The 17,842-nt window shown below is 36.0% G+C and overlaps 1 protein-coding gene across 3 annotated transcripts in view; it reads right to left on the bottom strand.

The window, feature by feature from the left end:
- Window positions 1-17,842, bottom strand: part of RELN (reelin) — a 558,183-nt gene that overhangs the window by 165,758 nt on the left and 374,583 nt on the right. For all 3 annotated transcript variants that reach the window (XM_027539733.1, XM_027539731.1, XM_027539732.1), the window contains exon 20: window positions 13,779-14,015. In XM_027539733.1, the coding sequence (XP_027395534.1) occupies window positions 13,779-14,015 (237 nt within the window). The remainder of the gene's footprint in view (window positions 1-13,778; window positions 14,016-17,842) is intronic.

The following is a 17,842-nucleotide window of genomic DNA, read 5'->3' as shown; positions in this document are numbered from 1 at the left end:
CCTTTTGATAACTCAACCCATTTTGCCCACCCCTTTCTCCCACCTTCGGTAAACACCAATCTGTTCTCTGTATCTAAAAGTTTGGATTTTTTCAAGGTCCATCCATGTTGTCACAAATAGTAGAATTTCCTTATTTTTTATGGCTGAAAACATTCCATTGTATCTACCACATTTTCTTTATCATACATTCACACACTGATGGACACTCTCATTGTTTCCATGTCTGGGCTGTTGTAAATAAGGCTGCCACAAACATGGGTGGTACAAATATATTTTCAAGATAGTGATTTCATTTTTTTCAGACATATACCCAGAAGTAAAATTGTTGGATAGTGTGGAATTTATTTTTAATTTTTTGAGAAACCTCTATATAGTTTTTCATAGTAGATACATTAGTTCACATTCCCAAGAACAGTGCATTGGATATCCTTTCTCCACATCCTTGACAATACTTGTTATTTCTTATTTTCAATAATAGCCACTCTAATATGTGTGAGATGACATCACCTCGTGGTTTTGATATGTCATTTCCTTGATGATTAATGATGTTGAGCATCTTTTCATGTACCTGAGAGAGTCAATTCCTAGGCAGATTGATAAGAAGTTCAGGGTCCCCAAGGAGGAAAAAGGGGTCTGGGGTTCTCAAAGTGGAGATTGGGGGGGTCTGGAATTCTCAAGGAGGAGAAAAGGACAAACGTTGTTTTTCCTCTGCATTGCTTAGTCTTAGTCAATTATATAACTCAGTTTAAACTCTGTCAGTTCAGTTCAGAACAGTTGCTCAGTCATATTCAACTCTTTGCAACCCCATGAACCGGAGCATGCCAGGCCTCCCTGTCCATCACGAACACCCAGAGTCCACCCAAACCCACGTTCATTAAGTTGGTGATGCCACTCAATCATCTCATACTCTGTCATCCCCTTCTCCTCCAGCCCTCAATCTTTCCCAGTATCAGGGTCTTTTAAAATGACTCAGCTCTTCACATCATGTGGCCAAAGTACTGCAGTTTCAGCTTCAACATCAGTCCTTCCAGTGAACACCCACGACTAATCTCCTTTAGGATGGACTGGTTGGATCTCCTTGCAGTCCAAGGGACTCTCAACAGTCTTCTCCAACACTATAGTACAAAAGCATCAATTCTTCAGCTTTCAGCTTTCTTCACAGTCCAACTCTCACATCCATACATGACCACAGGAAAAACCATAGACTTAACTAGACAGACCTTTGTTGACAAAGTAATGTCTCTGCTTTTTAATATGCTGTCTAGGTTGGTCATAACTTTCCTTCCAAGGAGTAAGCATCTTTTAATTTCATGGCTGCAATCACCATCTGCAGTGATTTTGGAGCCCCCCAAAATAAAGTCAGCCACTGTTTCCACTATTTCCCCATCTATTTCCCATGAAGTGGTGGGACCGGATGCCATGATCTTAGTTTTCTGAATGTTGAGCTTTAAGCCAACTTTTTCACTCTCCTCTTTCACTTTCATCAAGAGGCTCTTTAGTTTTTCTTCACTTTCTGCCATAAGGGTGGTGTCATCTGTGTATCTGAGGTTACTGATATTTCTCCCAGCAATCTTGATTCCAGCTTGTGCTTCATCCAGCCCAGCATTTCTCATGATGTACTCTGCATAGAAGTTAAATAAGCAGGGTGACAGTATACAGCCTTGATGTACTCCTTTCTCTATTTGGAACCAGCCTGTTGTTCCATGTCCAGTTCTAACTGTTGCTTCCTGACCTGCATATAGGTTTCTCAAGAGGCAGGTCAGGTGGTCTGGTATTCCCATCTCTTTCAGAATTTTCCACAGTTTATTGTGATCCACACAGTCAAAGGCTTTGGCATAGTCAATAATGCAGAAATATTTTTCTAGAACTCTCTTGCTTTTCCCATGATCCAGAGGATGTTGGCAATTTGATCTCTGGTTCCTCTGCCTTTTCTAAAACCAGCTTGAACATCAGGAAGTTCACAGTTCACGTATTGCTGAAGCCTGGCTGGAGAATTTTGAGCATTACTTTACTAGCATGTGAGATGAGTGTGATTGTGTGGCAGTTTGAGCATTCTTTGGCATTGCCTTTCTTTGGGATTGGAAAGAAAACTGACCTTTTCCAGTCCTGTGGCCACTGCTGAGTTTTCCAAATTTGCTGGCATATTGAGTGCAGTACTTTCACAGCATCATCTTTCAGGATTTGAAATAGCTCAACTGGAATTCCATCTCCTCCACTAGCTTTGTGTGTAGTGATGCTTTCTAAGGCCCACTTAACTTCACTTTCCAGGATGTCTGGCTCTAGGAGAGTGATCACACCACTGTGATTATCTGGGTCGTGAAGATCTTTTTTTGTATAGTTCTTCTGTGTATTCTTGCCACCTCTTAATATCTTCTGCTTCTGTTAGGTCCATACCATTTCTGTCCTTTATTGAGTCCATCTTTGCATGAAATATTCCCTTGATATCTCTAATTTTCTTGAAGAGATCTCTAGTCTTTCCCATTCTGTTGTTTTCCTCTATTTCTTTTCATTGATTGCTGAGGAAGGCTTTCTTATCTCTCCTTGCTATCTTTGGAACTCTGCATTCAGATGCTTATATCTTTCCTTTTCTCCTTTGGTTTTCACTTGTCTTTTTTTCACTGATATTTGTAAGGCCTTCTCAGACAGCCATTTTGCTTTTTTGCATTTCTTTTCCATGGGGATGGTCTTGGTCCCTGTCTCTTGTACAATGTCACGAACCTCTGTCCATAGCTCATCAGGCACTCTATCAGATCTAGTCCCTTAAATGTATTTCTCACTTCCACTGTATAATCATAAGCGATTTGATTTAGGTCATACTTGAATGGTCTAGTGGTTTTCCCCACTTTCTTCAATTTAAGTTGAATTTGGCAATAAGGAGTTCATGATCTGAGCCACAGTCAGCTCCTGGTCTTGTTTTTATTGACTGTATAGTGCTTCTCCATTTTTGGCTGCAAATAATATAATCAATCTGATTTCAGTGTTGACCATCTGGTGATGTCCAGTTAGTCGGTTGTGTCCAGCTCTTTGTGACTCCATGGACTCTACCATGCCAGGCTTCCTTGTTCTTCACTAACTTCTGGAGTTTCTCAAACTCATGTCCATTGAGTTGATGATGCCATCCAAACTTCTCATCTTCTGTAATCCCCTTCTCCTCTTGCCCTCAATCTTTTCCAGCTTCAGGGTTTTTCCAATGAATCTGCTCTTTGCATCAGGTAGCCAAAGTATTGAAGCTTCAGCATCAGTCCTTCCAATGAATATTCAGGGTTGATTTCCCTTAGGATTGACTGGTTTGATTTCCTTGCTGTCCAAGGGAGTCTCAAGAGTCTTCTCCAGCACCACAATTTGAAAGCATCAATTATTTGGTGCTCAGCCTTCTTGATGGTCCAACTCTCACATATGTACACGATACTGGAAAAACCATAGCTCTAACTAGACAGACCTTTGTCAGCAAAGTAATGTCTGTGCTTTATAATACGCTGTCTAGGTTTGTCACAGCTATCTTCCAAGGAGCAAGAGTCTTTTAATTTTATGACAGCAGTCACCATCCACAGTGGTTTTGGAGTCGAACAATATAAAGTCTGTCACTGTTTCCATTGTTTCCCCCATCTATGTGCCATGAAGTGATGGTACCAGATACCATGATCTTAGTTTTTCGAATGTTGAGGTGTAAGCCAGCTTTTTCACTCTCCTCATTCACCTTCATCAAGAGTCTCTTTAGTTCTTCATTTTCTGCCATTAGGGTGGTGTTATCTGCATATCTGAGGTTATTGATATTTCTCCTGACAATATTGATTCCACAGAGCTCCATCCAGCCCAGCATTTTACATGATGTAGTCTGCATGTAAGTTAAATAAGCGGGGTGACAATATATAGCCTTGAAGTACTCCTTTCCCAATTTGGATCCAATCCATTTTTCCATGTCTGGTTCTAACTGTTGCTTCTTGATCTGTATATGGGGTTCTCAGGAGGCAGGTAAGGTGGTCTGGTATTCCCATCTCTTGAAAAAATTTCCACCATTTGCCGTGATCCACACAGTCAAAGGCTTTCGTGTAGTCAATGAAGCAGAAGTAGATGTTTTTCTGGAGTTCTCTTGCTTTTCCTATGGTCCAGCAGGTATTGGCAATTTCATATCTGGTTTTCTGTCTTTTCTAAATCTAGCTTGTACATCTGGAATTCCACAGTTCATGTACTGTTGAAGTCTAGCTTGAAGGATTTTGAGCATTACCTTGCTAGGATACGAAATGAGTGCAACTCTATAGTAGCTTGAAGATTCTTTGGCATTACTGTTCTTTGGCACTAGAATGAAAACTGACCTTTTCCATTCCTGGGGCCACTGCTGAGTTTTCCAAATTTGCTGGCATATTGAATGCAGCACTTTTTTTCCCCAAATACCAATTACTGAAGAGACTGTTCTTTCCCCACATGTTATTGTCTCTTCTGTCAAAAATTAAATTATATATGCATTGGTTTATTTCTGGGCTCTCATTTCTGTTCTGTATTGATCTATGTGTTCTTTTTATGCCAATACCACATTGTTTTGATTACTATAACTTTGTAAAATTGTTTGAAATCAGGGAGTGTGATACTTTCTGCTTTGTTCTTTCTCAAGATTGCCTACTTGAAGTCTTTTGTGGTTTTTATACAACTATTAGAACTGCTTGTTCTATATCTGTGAAAAATAAGATTGGAATTTTGATAGGGATTGCATTGAATCTGAAGATGGCCTTGAGTTGTATGGACATTATAACTATATTAATCATCCCAGTCCATGAGCACAGAATATATTTTCATTTATCTGTGTCTTTTCAATTTCTTTTTTTCAATTGCTTAAACTTATTAATAGATATTTTATTTTTTTCTGATACAATGATAAATGCAATCATCTTCTTAATTTTTCTTTCAGGCAGTTCATTGTTAATATATATAAATGCGCTTACTTTTTTAAAAAATTAATTTTGTATCCTCAACTTTGCTGAATCTGTTTATTAGTTCTAACAGCTTTGGTGGAATCTTTCATTTTTCTACACATAGTAAAATCACATCATCTGCAAATAAAGACTGTTATACTTATTCTTCTCGGATTTGGAGACTTTTGTTTTTCTTGCCTAACTGCTCTGGCTAGGAATTTCAGGACAACTTTGAATAAAAGTAATGAGAGTGGGCATCCTTGTCTTATTCTTGATGTTAGAGAAGATGCATTTAGCCTCTCATTACTGAGTAGCCTTGTCATATATGGCTTTAATTACGTTGAGATATGTTCCTTTTATGGGCATCCCTGGGACAGCAAAATTCAGACTTAAATTGAAGAAAGTAGGAAAAACCACTAGATGATTCACATATGACCTAAATCAGATCCCTTACGATTATACAGTAGAAGTGACACATAGATTCAAGGGATCAGATCTGATACAGTGCCTGAAGAACTATGGACAGAGGTTTGTAACACTGTACAGGAGGCAGTGATCAAAATCATTCCCAAGAAAAAGAAATGCAAAAAGGCAAAGTGGTTGTCTGAGGAGGACTTACAAATAGCTGAGAAAAGAAGAGAAGTGAAAACCAAAGGAGAAAAGGAAAGATATATCCATCTGAATGCAGAGTGCCAAAGAATAGCAAGGAGAGATAAGAAAGCCTTCCTCAGTGATCAATGAAAAGAAACAGAGAAAAAGAATAGAATGGGAAAGACTAGAGATCTCTTCAAGAAAATTAGAGATATCAAGGGAACATTTCATGCAAAGATGGGCACAATAAAGGACAGAAATGGTATGGACCTAACAGAAGCAGAAGATATTAAGAAGAGGTGGCAAGAATACACAGAAGAACTATACAAAAAGGATCTTAATGACCCAGATAACCACGATGGTGTGATCTCTCATTTAGAGCCAGATATCCTGGAGTGTGAAGTCAAGTGGGCCTTAGGAAGCATCACTATAAACAAAGCTAGTGGAGGTGATGGAATTCCGTTGAGCTATTTCAAATCCTGAAAGATGATGCTGTGAAAGTGCTGCACTCAATATGTCAGCAAATTTGGAAAACTCAGCAGTGGCCAAAGGACTGGAAAAGGTCAGTTTTCATTTCAATCCCCAAGAAAGGCAATGCCAAAGAATGTTTAAACTACCACACAATTGCACCCATCTCACAAGCTAGCAAAGTAATGCCCAAAATTCTCCAAGTGAGGCTTCAACAGTAAGTGAACCATGAACTTCCAGATGTTTAAGTTGGATTCAGAAAAGGCAGAGGAAGCAGAGATCAAATTGCCAACATCCACTGGATCATCAAAAAAGCAAGAGAGTTCTCGAAAAAGATCTACATCTGCTTCACTGACTATACTAAAGCCTTTGAGTATGTGGATCACAGCAAAAGGTGGGAAATTCTTCAAGAGATGGGAATAGCAGACCACCTGACCTTCCTCCTGAGAAACCTGTATGCAGGTCAAGAAGGAACAGTTAGAACCAGACATGGAGCAATGGACTGGTTCCAAATTGGTAAAGGAGTACTTCAAGGCTGTATATTGTCACCCCGCTTATTTAACTTATACGCATAGTACATCATGTGAAATCTGGGCTGGATGAAACACAAGCTGGAAACAATATTCTCAGGAGAAATATCAATAATTTCAGATATGTAGATGACACCACCCTTACGGCAAAAAGTGAAGAGGAACTTAAGAGCTTCTTCATAAAAGTGAAAGAGGAGAGTTAAAAAGTTGACTTAGAACTCAACAGTCAAAAAAACCAAGATCATGGCATCTGGCCACATCACTTCATGGCAAATAGATGGGGAAACAATGGAAACACTGACAGACTTTATTTTCTTGGACTCCAAAATCACTGCAGATGGTGACTGCAGCCATGAAATTAAAAGACACTTGCTCCTATGCAGAAAAGCTATGACCAACATAGACAGCCTATTAAAAAGCACAGACATTACTTTGCCAACAAACATTTGTGTAGTCAAAGCTATGGTTTTTTGAGCAGTCATGTATGGATGTGAGAGTTGGACTATAAAGAAGGCTGAGTGCTGAAGAATCAATGCTTTTGAATTGTGGTGTTGGAGAAGGTTCTTGAGTCTCTCTGACTGTTAGAAGATCAAATCAGTCAATCCTAAAGGAAATCAACCCTGAATATTCATTGGAAGGACTGATGCTGAATCTGAGGCTCCAATACTTTGGCCACCTGATGTGAAGAACCTACTCATTAGAAAAGACCCTGATGCTGTAAAAGTTGAAGGCAGGAGGAGAAGGGGATGAGAGAGGACGAGATGGTTGGATGGCATCACCAACTCAATGGACTTGAGTTAGAGCAAGCTCCAGGAAATGGTAAATGGACAGGGAAGCCTAGCGTGCAGCAGTCCATGGAGTGTAAAGAGTCAGATATGGCTGAGCGACTGAACAGTAAGAACTGGTAGCTCAGTTGGTAAACAATCTGCCTGTGGTGTGGGAGACCTGGGTTATATCCCTGGGTTGGGAAGATCCTCTGGAGGAGGGCGTGGAAACCCACTCCAATATTCTTGCCTGGAGAATCCCCATAGACAGAGGAATTTGGCCAGCCACAGTCCTTGGGGTTGCATCAAGTTAGACAAGACTGAATAACTAAGCACAGCAGAGCAGCATGTTCCCTTTGTATCTACTTTGTTGAGAGGTTTTTTTTTTAATTAAAAATGGATGTTGAATATTGACAAATTTTTTTGCATCTATTGAGATGGTCATATGATTTTTATCTTTCATTTTGTTAATGTATTATATCACTTGACTGATTTTCATATGTGGACTCACCTTTGTATCCCATAATCCAACTTGATTATGATACATATACTTTTAATGTGTTGTTAGATTAGATTTGCTAATATTTTACTGAGAATTTTTGCATCTATATTTATTAAAAATTTTAGCCTGTAATTTTCTTTTCTCATTACATTCTTGCTTAGTTTTAGAGTCAGAGTTGTGCTGGCCTTATAAAATGGGTTTGGAAATATTCCTTTCTCTTTTACTTTTTGGAGAAGTTTAAGAAGAATTGGCAATAATTCTAGAATGTCTAAGAATTAGATACCAGTAAAGTCTTCTGCTTCTAGGCTTTTGTTTTCTGGGAGGTTTTTGATTACTAATTCAGTCTCCTTACTAGTAATCAGTCTGCTCAGATTTTTTATTTCATCATGATGCAGTCTTGGTAGGTTGTATGTTTCAAGGAATTCCTCTATTTCTTCTAGATTGTTCAATTTGTTGGCATATAATTGTCCTTAATAGCCTCTTATGATTCTTTACTGTTCTGTAGTGTCAGTTGTAATGTTTCCCTTTTCATTTCTAATTTTATTTGAGCCTTCTCTCTTTTCTTGGTAAGTCTAGTTAAACATTTGTCTATTCAGTTTATTTTTTTCAGAAAACCACTTCTTAGATTCACTGATCTTTTCTATTATCTTTTTAGTCTCTGTTGCATTTATTTTCACTCTGATCTTTGTTATTTCTTTCCTTCTAATAACTTTGAAATTATTTTGTCCTTCTTTATCTAGTTCCTTGAAGTACAAAGCTAGGTTTATTTGACATCATTCTTATTTCTTAATGTAGTCTTTTATTACTATGAACTTCTCTCTTAGAACTGCTTTGGATCCATCCCTCTCTTTTTCTTTTTGCCATGTTGCAAGGCTTGCACAATCTTAGTTCTCCAACCAGGGACTTAACCTGGGCCCTTGATAGTCAGTGTGGATTCCTAAGCAATTGACCACCAGGGAATTCCCACTCCATATGTTTTGTTATGTTGTATTTCCATTTTCATTTGTCTCAAGACATTCTTTAATGTTTCAACCCATTGTTCAGTAGCACATTGTTTAATTTCCATGTTTGTGGATTTTCCAGTTTACTTCTTGTAATTGATTTCTAGTTTCACACCATTGTGGTTGGAAAAATTGCTTGACATGACTTCAGACTTCTTAAAGGTGTTAGGACTTGTTTTGTGGCCTAACATATGCTCTAACCTGGAGAATGTATCATGTGCACTTGAAAAGAATATGCAGTCTTCTACTTTTGGAAGCAATGTTTCATAAATGTTTGTTAAATATATCTGGTCTAACTTGTCTTTTAAGATCAATGTTTTCTTACTGATATTCTACATGAATCCAATATTGAAAGTAGAGACCTGAGTCCATTCCTATTCTTGTATAGCTGTTGATTTTTCCCTTCATGTCTGTTCATATTTGCTTTATATGTTTAGATGCTCCTATGTTGGGGTGCATAAATATTTACAAATGTTTTATAGCCTTGTTGGGGTAGTAACTTTCTCATTATGTAACACCTATCTTTATCTTTTATTACAGTCTTTGCTTTAAGTCTATTTTGTCTGATATAAGTATAGCTACTCCTGCTTTCTTCTGGCTTCTGTTTGTATGGAATATCTTTTCCCATCCCTTTGAGTTTGTGTGCTATCTGAAAGCTGAAGTGAGACTCTTGGAGGCAATATAAAGTTGGGTCTTGTTTCTTTTAATCCATTCAGTCACTCTGGCTTTTGATTGGAGAATTCAGTCCATTTCATTCAAAATAATTTTTGAAAGGTTTGGACTTACTAAAACTTACTATTGTCATTGTGTTAATTGTTTTCTGGTTGTAATTTCTTTCTTTTGTAATTTTGTAATTCATTTCTTCCTTTCTTCTCTTGCTCTTTTTCTTCATGATTTGATGATTTTCTGTAGTGATATGCTTAGGTTCCATTCTCTTTATCTTTTGTATATCTATTCCAGGTTTTTACTTTGCAGCTACCATGAGGTTTATATAAAGTATCTTATATATATAACTGTCTATTTTAAGTTGATAACAACTTAAGTCAAATGAATACTAAAGCTCTATATTTTTAACTTCCCCCACCATGTTTCATGTTTGGGGGTCATAATTTACATATTTTTTATCTTTTCTGTTAACAAATTATTGTAATTATAATTATTTTTACTACTTTTGTCTTCTAACCTTTATACTAGATTTATAAGTGTTTACCTACCACCACTACAACTTAAGGCTTCCCAGGAAAGAACCAATCCTCCAATGCAGGAGACATAAGAGACATGGGTTTGACCCTTGGATCAGGAAGATCCCCTGGAGGAAGGCATGGCAATGCACTCCAGTATTCTTGCCTAGAGAATTCCATGGACAGAGAAGCCTGGTGGGCTATGGTCCATAGTTGTCACAAAGAGTTGGACACAACTGAAATGACTTAGCAAGCATGCAAACACTACAACATGAGAGTGTTTTGAATTTAACTATGTATTTACTTTTATCAGTGGGATTTATTCTATTATATGTTTTCCTGTTATCAATTAGAGCCATTTTGTTTCAGCTTGAAGACACTCCTTTAATACATTTCTTGTAAAGCCCATCTAGTTGTGCTGAACTCCTTTAGTCTTTGGTTGTCTGGAAAACTCTTTATGTCTTCTACTAAAACCAACTACCAATTATAATATGCTATAATGACCATCCTCTCACAGGTTTACACATTTTGAAACTAAAACTCTACATTAAAAAAAAAAAACTCTGCATAATAAACAATTCCTTCCCACCTGTATACTTAAGCTAGTCTACTAGATAAGACAGAGGAATGTAAATGTGCCTTGGTATTCTCTCTAATAGCATTGGTCAATTCACCTTTAATAAACATCAATTAAAATAATTCCCTTAGTGATCTTAAAATACATGGAAGGGGCTTTAAAGACTATCTTTAGAACATAAAGCAGACAGAGGTTCTGATTTCAGAGACTATGCATGGAAGAAAGGAAAGTACTACGAATAATTAAAAGCAATTCATTTCCACATGGAAAAACATGCTCTAATATGACACACTGTAAAGTGATTTATAGCATATTGACTGTAGTTCTTCTAATGAAAAAGCAATTGTCCAGGTTTTCCCTGGAGAACACTCTCAGTAACAGGAATCCATGCCCATGGAAAGTCGTAAGTTAGAAAATGAGAACCAAATGAACTCACAGCTGGGAAAAGCCAACAATAATTAATTTAACACCAGTCATTTGTGGCAAACATGTATACATTTCAAAATTTCCCTTGAGAGAAGCAAGGTCATTGAAGGCCAGAGGCCACATATTTGAACATGTTCAAAAAATTTTTACTTAATAAGATAACATGCTCCAAAGGTTCTACATTGAAAAAGAAAAAACAAAAACAAAAACAAAAAAACAACTTGTTTTAGGACTAGGGAGTTACGATAAATAGTTGGTCAATATCATCATTTGAATTTTAATATTGCAATAAGTGTTTCTTAAAAACATCACTAAAATGAGTTCACACTGAACTCGGACAATATATTCCTCAACAGCAGCAGAGAGAAAACGGTGTCATTAAAAGAGGCTTTATTCTGATTCATTGGCTAAGAAAATGGGAACAGTTTGAAACCTTCCATGTTGTTTCATTTTAATGAGTAGAGAGCATTTTTCATGTCCTTATTAAAGTGGTTAATGTGTTTCTCTAGTCTCATTATCACCACCAGAGTATACTCTCTGTTGTTTCATAACCAGGACAACTCCTTTTCGTTTCAGAGAAGATCAGAAAGTCAAATCTGATTGCTCACATGTGGCTGTTAATAAAACTCCTATGGCGTTGCTCAAGGTGCCCATGGGGATTGTACAATTATTTATATTTTCTTATGGCTTTCTATAATTACTGTGATTGTACTTTCACAAAGTAAATGTATCTCCACCAATTAAAGCAGTGGTGGGTTAAGAATACTCATCAGGCTTGTGTGAAAGAATATTGTTCTTAGGGTTTTGATCAAAGCACAGAAATTAAACTGCTGTTATCATGCATTCAACCCAAGTGTTAAATTAAAATGCTCAGCAACTTTGGAGTTTATTTGAGCAGATGTGAACTATTTATGAAAAAATAAACATGATACAGGACTTGCATTCGTGATATGATTCTTTGTTGTATTAGAAGTGCTGGAAAGAAAAACTGCTAAACAAACTTGGGGGATACAGTTTATGATATAAGATCAATTTGGATGGTGGTTAATTTAGGTCAATTTAAAATTTCAGAATCATAAAATTCCAAGAACTCTCATTTTGCTTTACATTTTTGTATCTTATTTGCTTCACCCCTTTATTTTCTTTGAAGACTCTGGGACTAAGAAAGAACATGCACAAAAATAAGCACCTGAAGCTATCAACTAGAAAATACAGAATATAACCTTTTATATTTTGTCATATAGAAATTTCATTTTATCTAGTTGGACAGTGCTCACAGCAAAAGTGATCAGCTGTACTTCCATTCCATTAGCTGTCATTTTGATGCTAGAATTTCAGCCTGCTGTGTGAGATGTAACTGTCCATGCACAGTTCCCATCAAAGGTAATTTTATGTGCAATGGTGTGTAAAATTTACCTCTAATTATGATAAGGTCACTGATGGGTCATTTATGATATACTCTCTGGAGACAATTGCAGTGAATAGCTTTTGGTGAGATTCATCTGGAGAAATTAAATTGGTCTGACCATGACTCAAGAGAAAGTAAAAGACTCAGAGAATTATTCTTCAATCATGCTTAAAGTTCTAAGGGAACCCAGAGAGGGGTAGTATGTACAATGATGAAGGCTGTGAGTTGTGAGATTTTACAGACCTGAGTTTTAATGTAGCATCTCTAAGCCTGGAAACTCCTACCTGATCGGGCTTCTGCACATCTCTTGGCTTCCATTTCTGACATTTGCTCCCTCATCCCTGAGGCTCCAGCACCACTGGCATACTTCCTGATTTTTGAACATGCCATAGTCGCTCATGCTATGGGAGTCTTTGCACTAAAAGGTTCTTGTAGCTGAATGCTCTTCCTTCAGGTCTTCAAGTGCCTGGAACTTCCCGTTTTTTTACTTCCCAATTGGTGGAATGCATTGTATCCACTCTCTGAATTACCCAAACATAGCCTCCTCCTCGGAGAAGGCGATGGCACCCCACTCCAGTACTCTTGCTTGGAGAATCCCAGGGACGGAGGAGCCTGGTAGGCTGCCGTCTATGGGGTCGCGGAGAGTCGGACACGACTGACGCGACTTAGCAGCAGCAGCAGCCTCCTCCTAGATTTCCAAAGTGGCCACCTCCTGACTCTAGTTAATCACTATTGTGTCATCCTACCGATGTTTCTGAAGTACTAATCACAGTCTTAAATTATTCATTTACCACTTAATGTATAATTAAGTTTGCATATGATCATAGGGAGAAACAAATCTAAGAATGAAAGGTATCTGGACTAAGAGATTCTACAATCTTGAAACTCCACTGACATTAGCTATACAAGTCACTGGTCCAATCTTGATAAAAGTAATTAGCCTCCAATTAAATTAATTTTAAAACAAAGGAGATCTTATTAAACAAATCAGGGATGGAAAAGCTTCTTGGACTTTATGTAACACAGCATGAAAATAAAACATCTCATGAGAAATTTTATTAAAATAGTCATTAAAGTGATTTCAATTTTCACTGTGATCATGATGGACCACCTTGAAGGGAGAATATGTTAGTCACTTTAGATATTAACACTTGGTGAAGAGGGTTTTTATGTGTAATGGTGGGAAAGTAAAAATTCAAGATTAATAATAAACACAGTAAGATTTATCTTTAAATCTATCAGTATTTTGTTTTCAGTCTTCTTTCCCAAGATAACTTACTTATAGACATAATAATGACTTTTCAAATGGTTCATGTTCAATTAATACAAAAGACTAAGTGCTAGGTGGACTGGAAGGTCATCTTTGTGTTTCAATCCTGAATGCAAAATATAACAACAACAAGAACAAAGATGAAATCCTTACCAAAGGGTCCAGTCATGGCCACAGTATGGCTGAACATTTCCAAGGTAGAATCCCAGAGACTGAGTGACTTCCACAAGATTGGTAAAGTCAAGACTAATGCTGTTGAAAAGTACAGATGTCATGATAATCTCATCAATAGCCCATACATCCTCTCCCTGGGAAGAATGGTATGGTTGCCACCATCTGAACTGAATTCCAAACTGTCTTGCATCATCTGGTAATTCTACGGAGATTATTCTAAAGCAGAAAACAGAAGTAAAATTTTGGATTATTTTGGTGTCTTAAAATACAAACATTTATAGCAGGATCTTGTTTTCTGCAGTATAATATTTGAAAAAATAATTCTCCCACTATGACAAACATTTTTGAGATTTTCCAGTTTCTTGTCTGACTGCAACAAAGTCTTCTTGATACATCCAAAATATGACTCCTTTCACTCAGTTGCTCTCAGAGACACTAACCCAATAAAACACAGTTGTCAATGTGGCAAGATTCGCCTAAGTCTGGTAAAGAATATTGGCAGCTTGTTACACATATTATAGTTTTGGACTGGTAGGAACCATGGCAGTTTCTCATTCCCATGAGTTTAGCATAGTGTGCGAGGTCACTTGCTCTGTCATGGTGGCTATGACAACAAACCTGCATCTGACAAATGGGGAAGAAAATTAAGAATAGTATCTAATTTCCAGGAGCAATCATTGTACACAGCAGCAGGAACCATACATTAATTGCCACTGCAATGACATCTGCTTGAAAGCTCCATAAATCACAGTACCATGCTGCTCACATCCATACACAAGGTGAGATGTGAAGCGAATGGCAAATGGAACATTTATCTCCATCAATGTACAATTAAACACCAGGAGAGTTGTCTGCGTTAACGCACACTGAAAGGACTGAATCTTTTTCCTAGTGAGCAAAGAAAAACTCCCTAAGGCAGGTAACTGGTTGGAAAACTGAGAAAAAAATTCTTTAAAAACTTCAAAGTCTGAGGCTGGATTTACTGAAAAATTAGATTGATTTTCATATTTGTATTATGTTCATCTTTTAATTATTACACAAAGAAGCATTAAATCACATCTTGAAAATATATTTTTTATGTACTGAAACTTATTAAAAATAAAGTCTATTTTTTCTTTAAATAATTTGTACATGAAAATATGGGGTGGAATAACCTGATTACAATCATTGATGATATAAACACTAAAAAAGTGGTAGGACTTTTTGAAATGTGAGTAAACAGACTTTTTAAATAGGATAAATCAATGTTTAAATACAGAAATATAAACTAAAAAGCATTTCTTAACCTAAAAAGACATAGTTACCATAAGTTTATTATTTTTAAGTACATAATTTGCTAATATTTTAATCAATGTGAGTTTATTAAAAGAATAAAATTTAAGTTATTTCAGTAATTCTCACTTTATTTTTTCTAAATATTTATTAAATAATTAAATATTATTTATGTCAACATAGCAAAGAAATAATAAAATAATCAAACTATATTCAAACTGGCTTAACAATAAAAATATAATACATTAATTTAATAATATTATTGTATTAGCATTGTTATTAGAAAATTATAATTTTATATTAATAATTTTAAAAGCAGGTATTATTTTTTCTGATGAAACTATACACAATGTTAAAAATTAACAACTGAGAAGTAGAATTTCTCAGGAAATTTTAAAGAAAATAAAGTGTATATGTGTGTGATAACAGTAATTGAAGTGACCAATATTTTCATCAGCAGAGATGTTAAGACTGTGAGTCTGTAATCAGACTCTTGGCACCTAATGGTTGACAACTTTGCAGCTGCAGGGAAGGTATTTAACCTCTATGCGCTTCAGCATCTTCATCTGTGAAACTGGAATAACACTATCCTTACGGCAAAGTCATAGACTTTTTTCTGTTTTTCACTATTTTATCTTAGCACCTAGAACCTGGTATATAAAAAGGACTTAATAAATTCTTTCTGCATAGAATAAGTACATATTATCAGTGTACTCTGATAGAGATTCAAACACAAAGGCAAAATGAGGTTAAAGATTTTCTTTTAGGTTAAGCAGCTTTTAAGTGACAATGCCAGGGTATGGATCTAGTGAACACGGCTCTAGAGTCTGTGTTCTTTATCGCTACATTATATCTTCAGGTGGGGTGGGAGTCTCTGTTTTTCCTACTCTATACCTATTACAGTAACTGGCTAGTAAAGCTATGGAACCATTAGATCTGACTATTCCTAGATGAAAACCCAGGAATTTAAGTCAACTTTCTGTTTCAAGATTCCCTTTTTGGATATGTACTAAGCTCATGGATTTCTTATAATCAATAATCAAGACAAAAATAAAATATTGTTAGACTTTATAATTTTAGAATAAAAAAACAAGCCCCATAATTAAGAAAAATCTAGAATAATATCAGTTTCACCAACAATATAAAGTTTCATATTTTAGTTTACAAGACAATCTAATCAGTTAAGAGTTAAAAGATTAACTCAGATATATACAGACTTTAACTTTTATAAATATAAATAACAAGCAGAACTCTTCATTTATTGAGAGAACTACAGGTAAGCAAATTATTAGAAATCAGCTAGGAATAACAGGAGTTAGCCAACTAGCATATCTAATAGGGATCACACTTCATTTTCTAACAACCATGGCAGAAAGGGACAATATGAAATTCACAGCAATTACAGATAGTAATTTATACTGAAGAAAACTCAGCAAATGGCTAAAGGCATGAAGATATAATTAACTGTCCTATGGTGAGTTTACATGGTTTGTATTATTTATCATATAAAATGTAATTTAGTGTCTAGAATATATCAAATTCTACTGCTATGTTACCCTTTATTAATATTTATGTAAGAGGAAGGAAGAGTCTCTTGGACAGAGGCAATATATATAAAATCAAAGTGTTCTTGGTACCACTACCATATTCTCCATTTAAAAAAATCTCCACTCTGATCTTAATCTTTAAAGCTGTGCACATACCTAGTGTTGCAAAGCCACCTTGATTCTGCTTAGAAGAAAAATGTTGCTGTCAAATGGCAGGCAAGATTAAACGTACCTTTGCAATAGCACATTAAATCTATAATTATTTTTCATATCAACAAAGATTAATTAAATTTCATGCTACAAATTGATTACTGAATTTGAAACTGTCTATCTTTGTTAGAAAAAAATGTATTTTAGGCCAATTTAACTTAGGACAATGATATTTTCTTCACGCTTTCATTATTTTTTATTATCATCTTGAGTTTTGCTAGATTTTCTCTTAATGCTTATTATGGAGAGTCTAAAAAATGTTTCTTTAGGATTCATATGTCTCTACTGAGTGAGAACATTGAGTTTAGTCTTGTGTCTACCCCTAGAGGGAATAGATTCAACATATTTGGTGCATTCTTAAATTTTATAACATATAATATTTACTACTCATAATAATTGTTAAATACTATCTCTATTACACGGTACCTCACTTTCTAATGAAAATATCAATAAAAGTTCTCATGTATTTGCAAATACTTAAATATAGGGATAGCTCTAGGCAAAACTTCAAAGTATATAAAATCATCATTGCCCTGTTTTTTGCTATGATGCCAATGCACACTTCAGTGCCCAAAGTCTCAACTCTTTTTCACATCTTTCCATGGTCAACATGTATGTACTTCCAGGAAGGCAAACTTTATTAGCTCTTTATATTTGACAGTGGATATAAGCCACAGGGATACCTACTTTAGTGCTATTTTAACTTTCCCATCTTCCTCTTCGGCTGTTTTAAAGGAATTTCAGTCAGCAGGTCAAAAAGTGTTCTAGAAAAGGAGGTGACTCTTTGGATACATTTGAAATTGTATCACCAATGGTGATTATCACTACCCAAACTGAAGGATGGCTCTGCTTCAAGTAAAACTTAAATCTCACAATTGTGACTGTAGACTGTGAAATATATAAGCCAAAGAAAAACAGCAGTGGCCTGAAGAAAGGGCTTTAAATACAGCCTCCAACTCCATCTTTGCCAGGGATGATATATGTGCTAGAAAAATATCTTTCTACTTATAACTC

Source organism: Bos indicus x Bos taurus, chromosome 4 (assembly GCF_003369695.1).
Source record: "Bos indicus x Bos taurus breed Angus x Brahman F1 hybrid chromosome 4, Bos_hybrid_MaternalHap_v2.0, whole genome shotgun sequence".
NCBI lineage: Eukaryota > Metazoa > Chordata > Mammalia > Artiodactyla > Bovidae > Bos > Bos indicus x Bos taurus.
The sequence above is the reverse complement of the archived record's forward strand: the minus strand, read 5'-3'. Positions and strand labels throughout refer to the sequence as shown.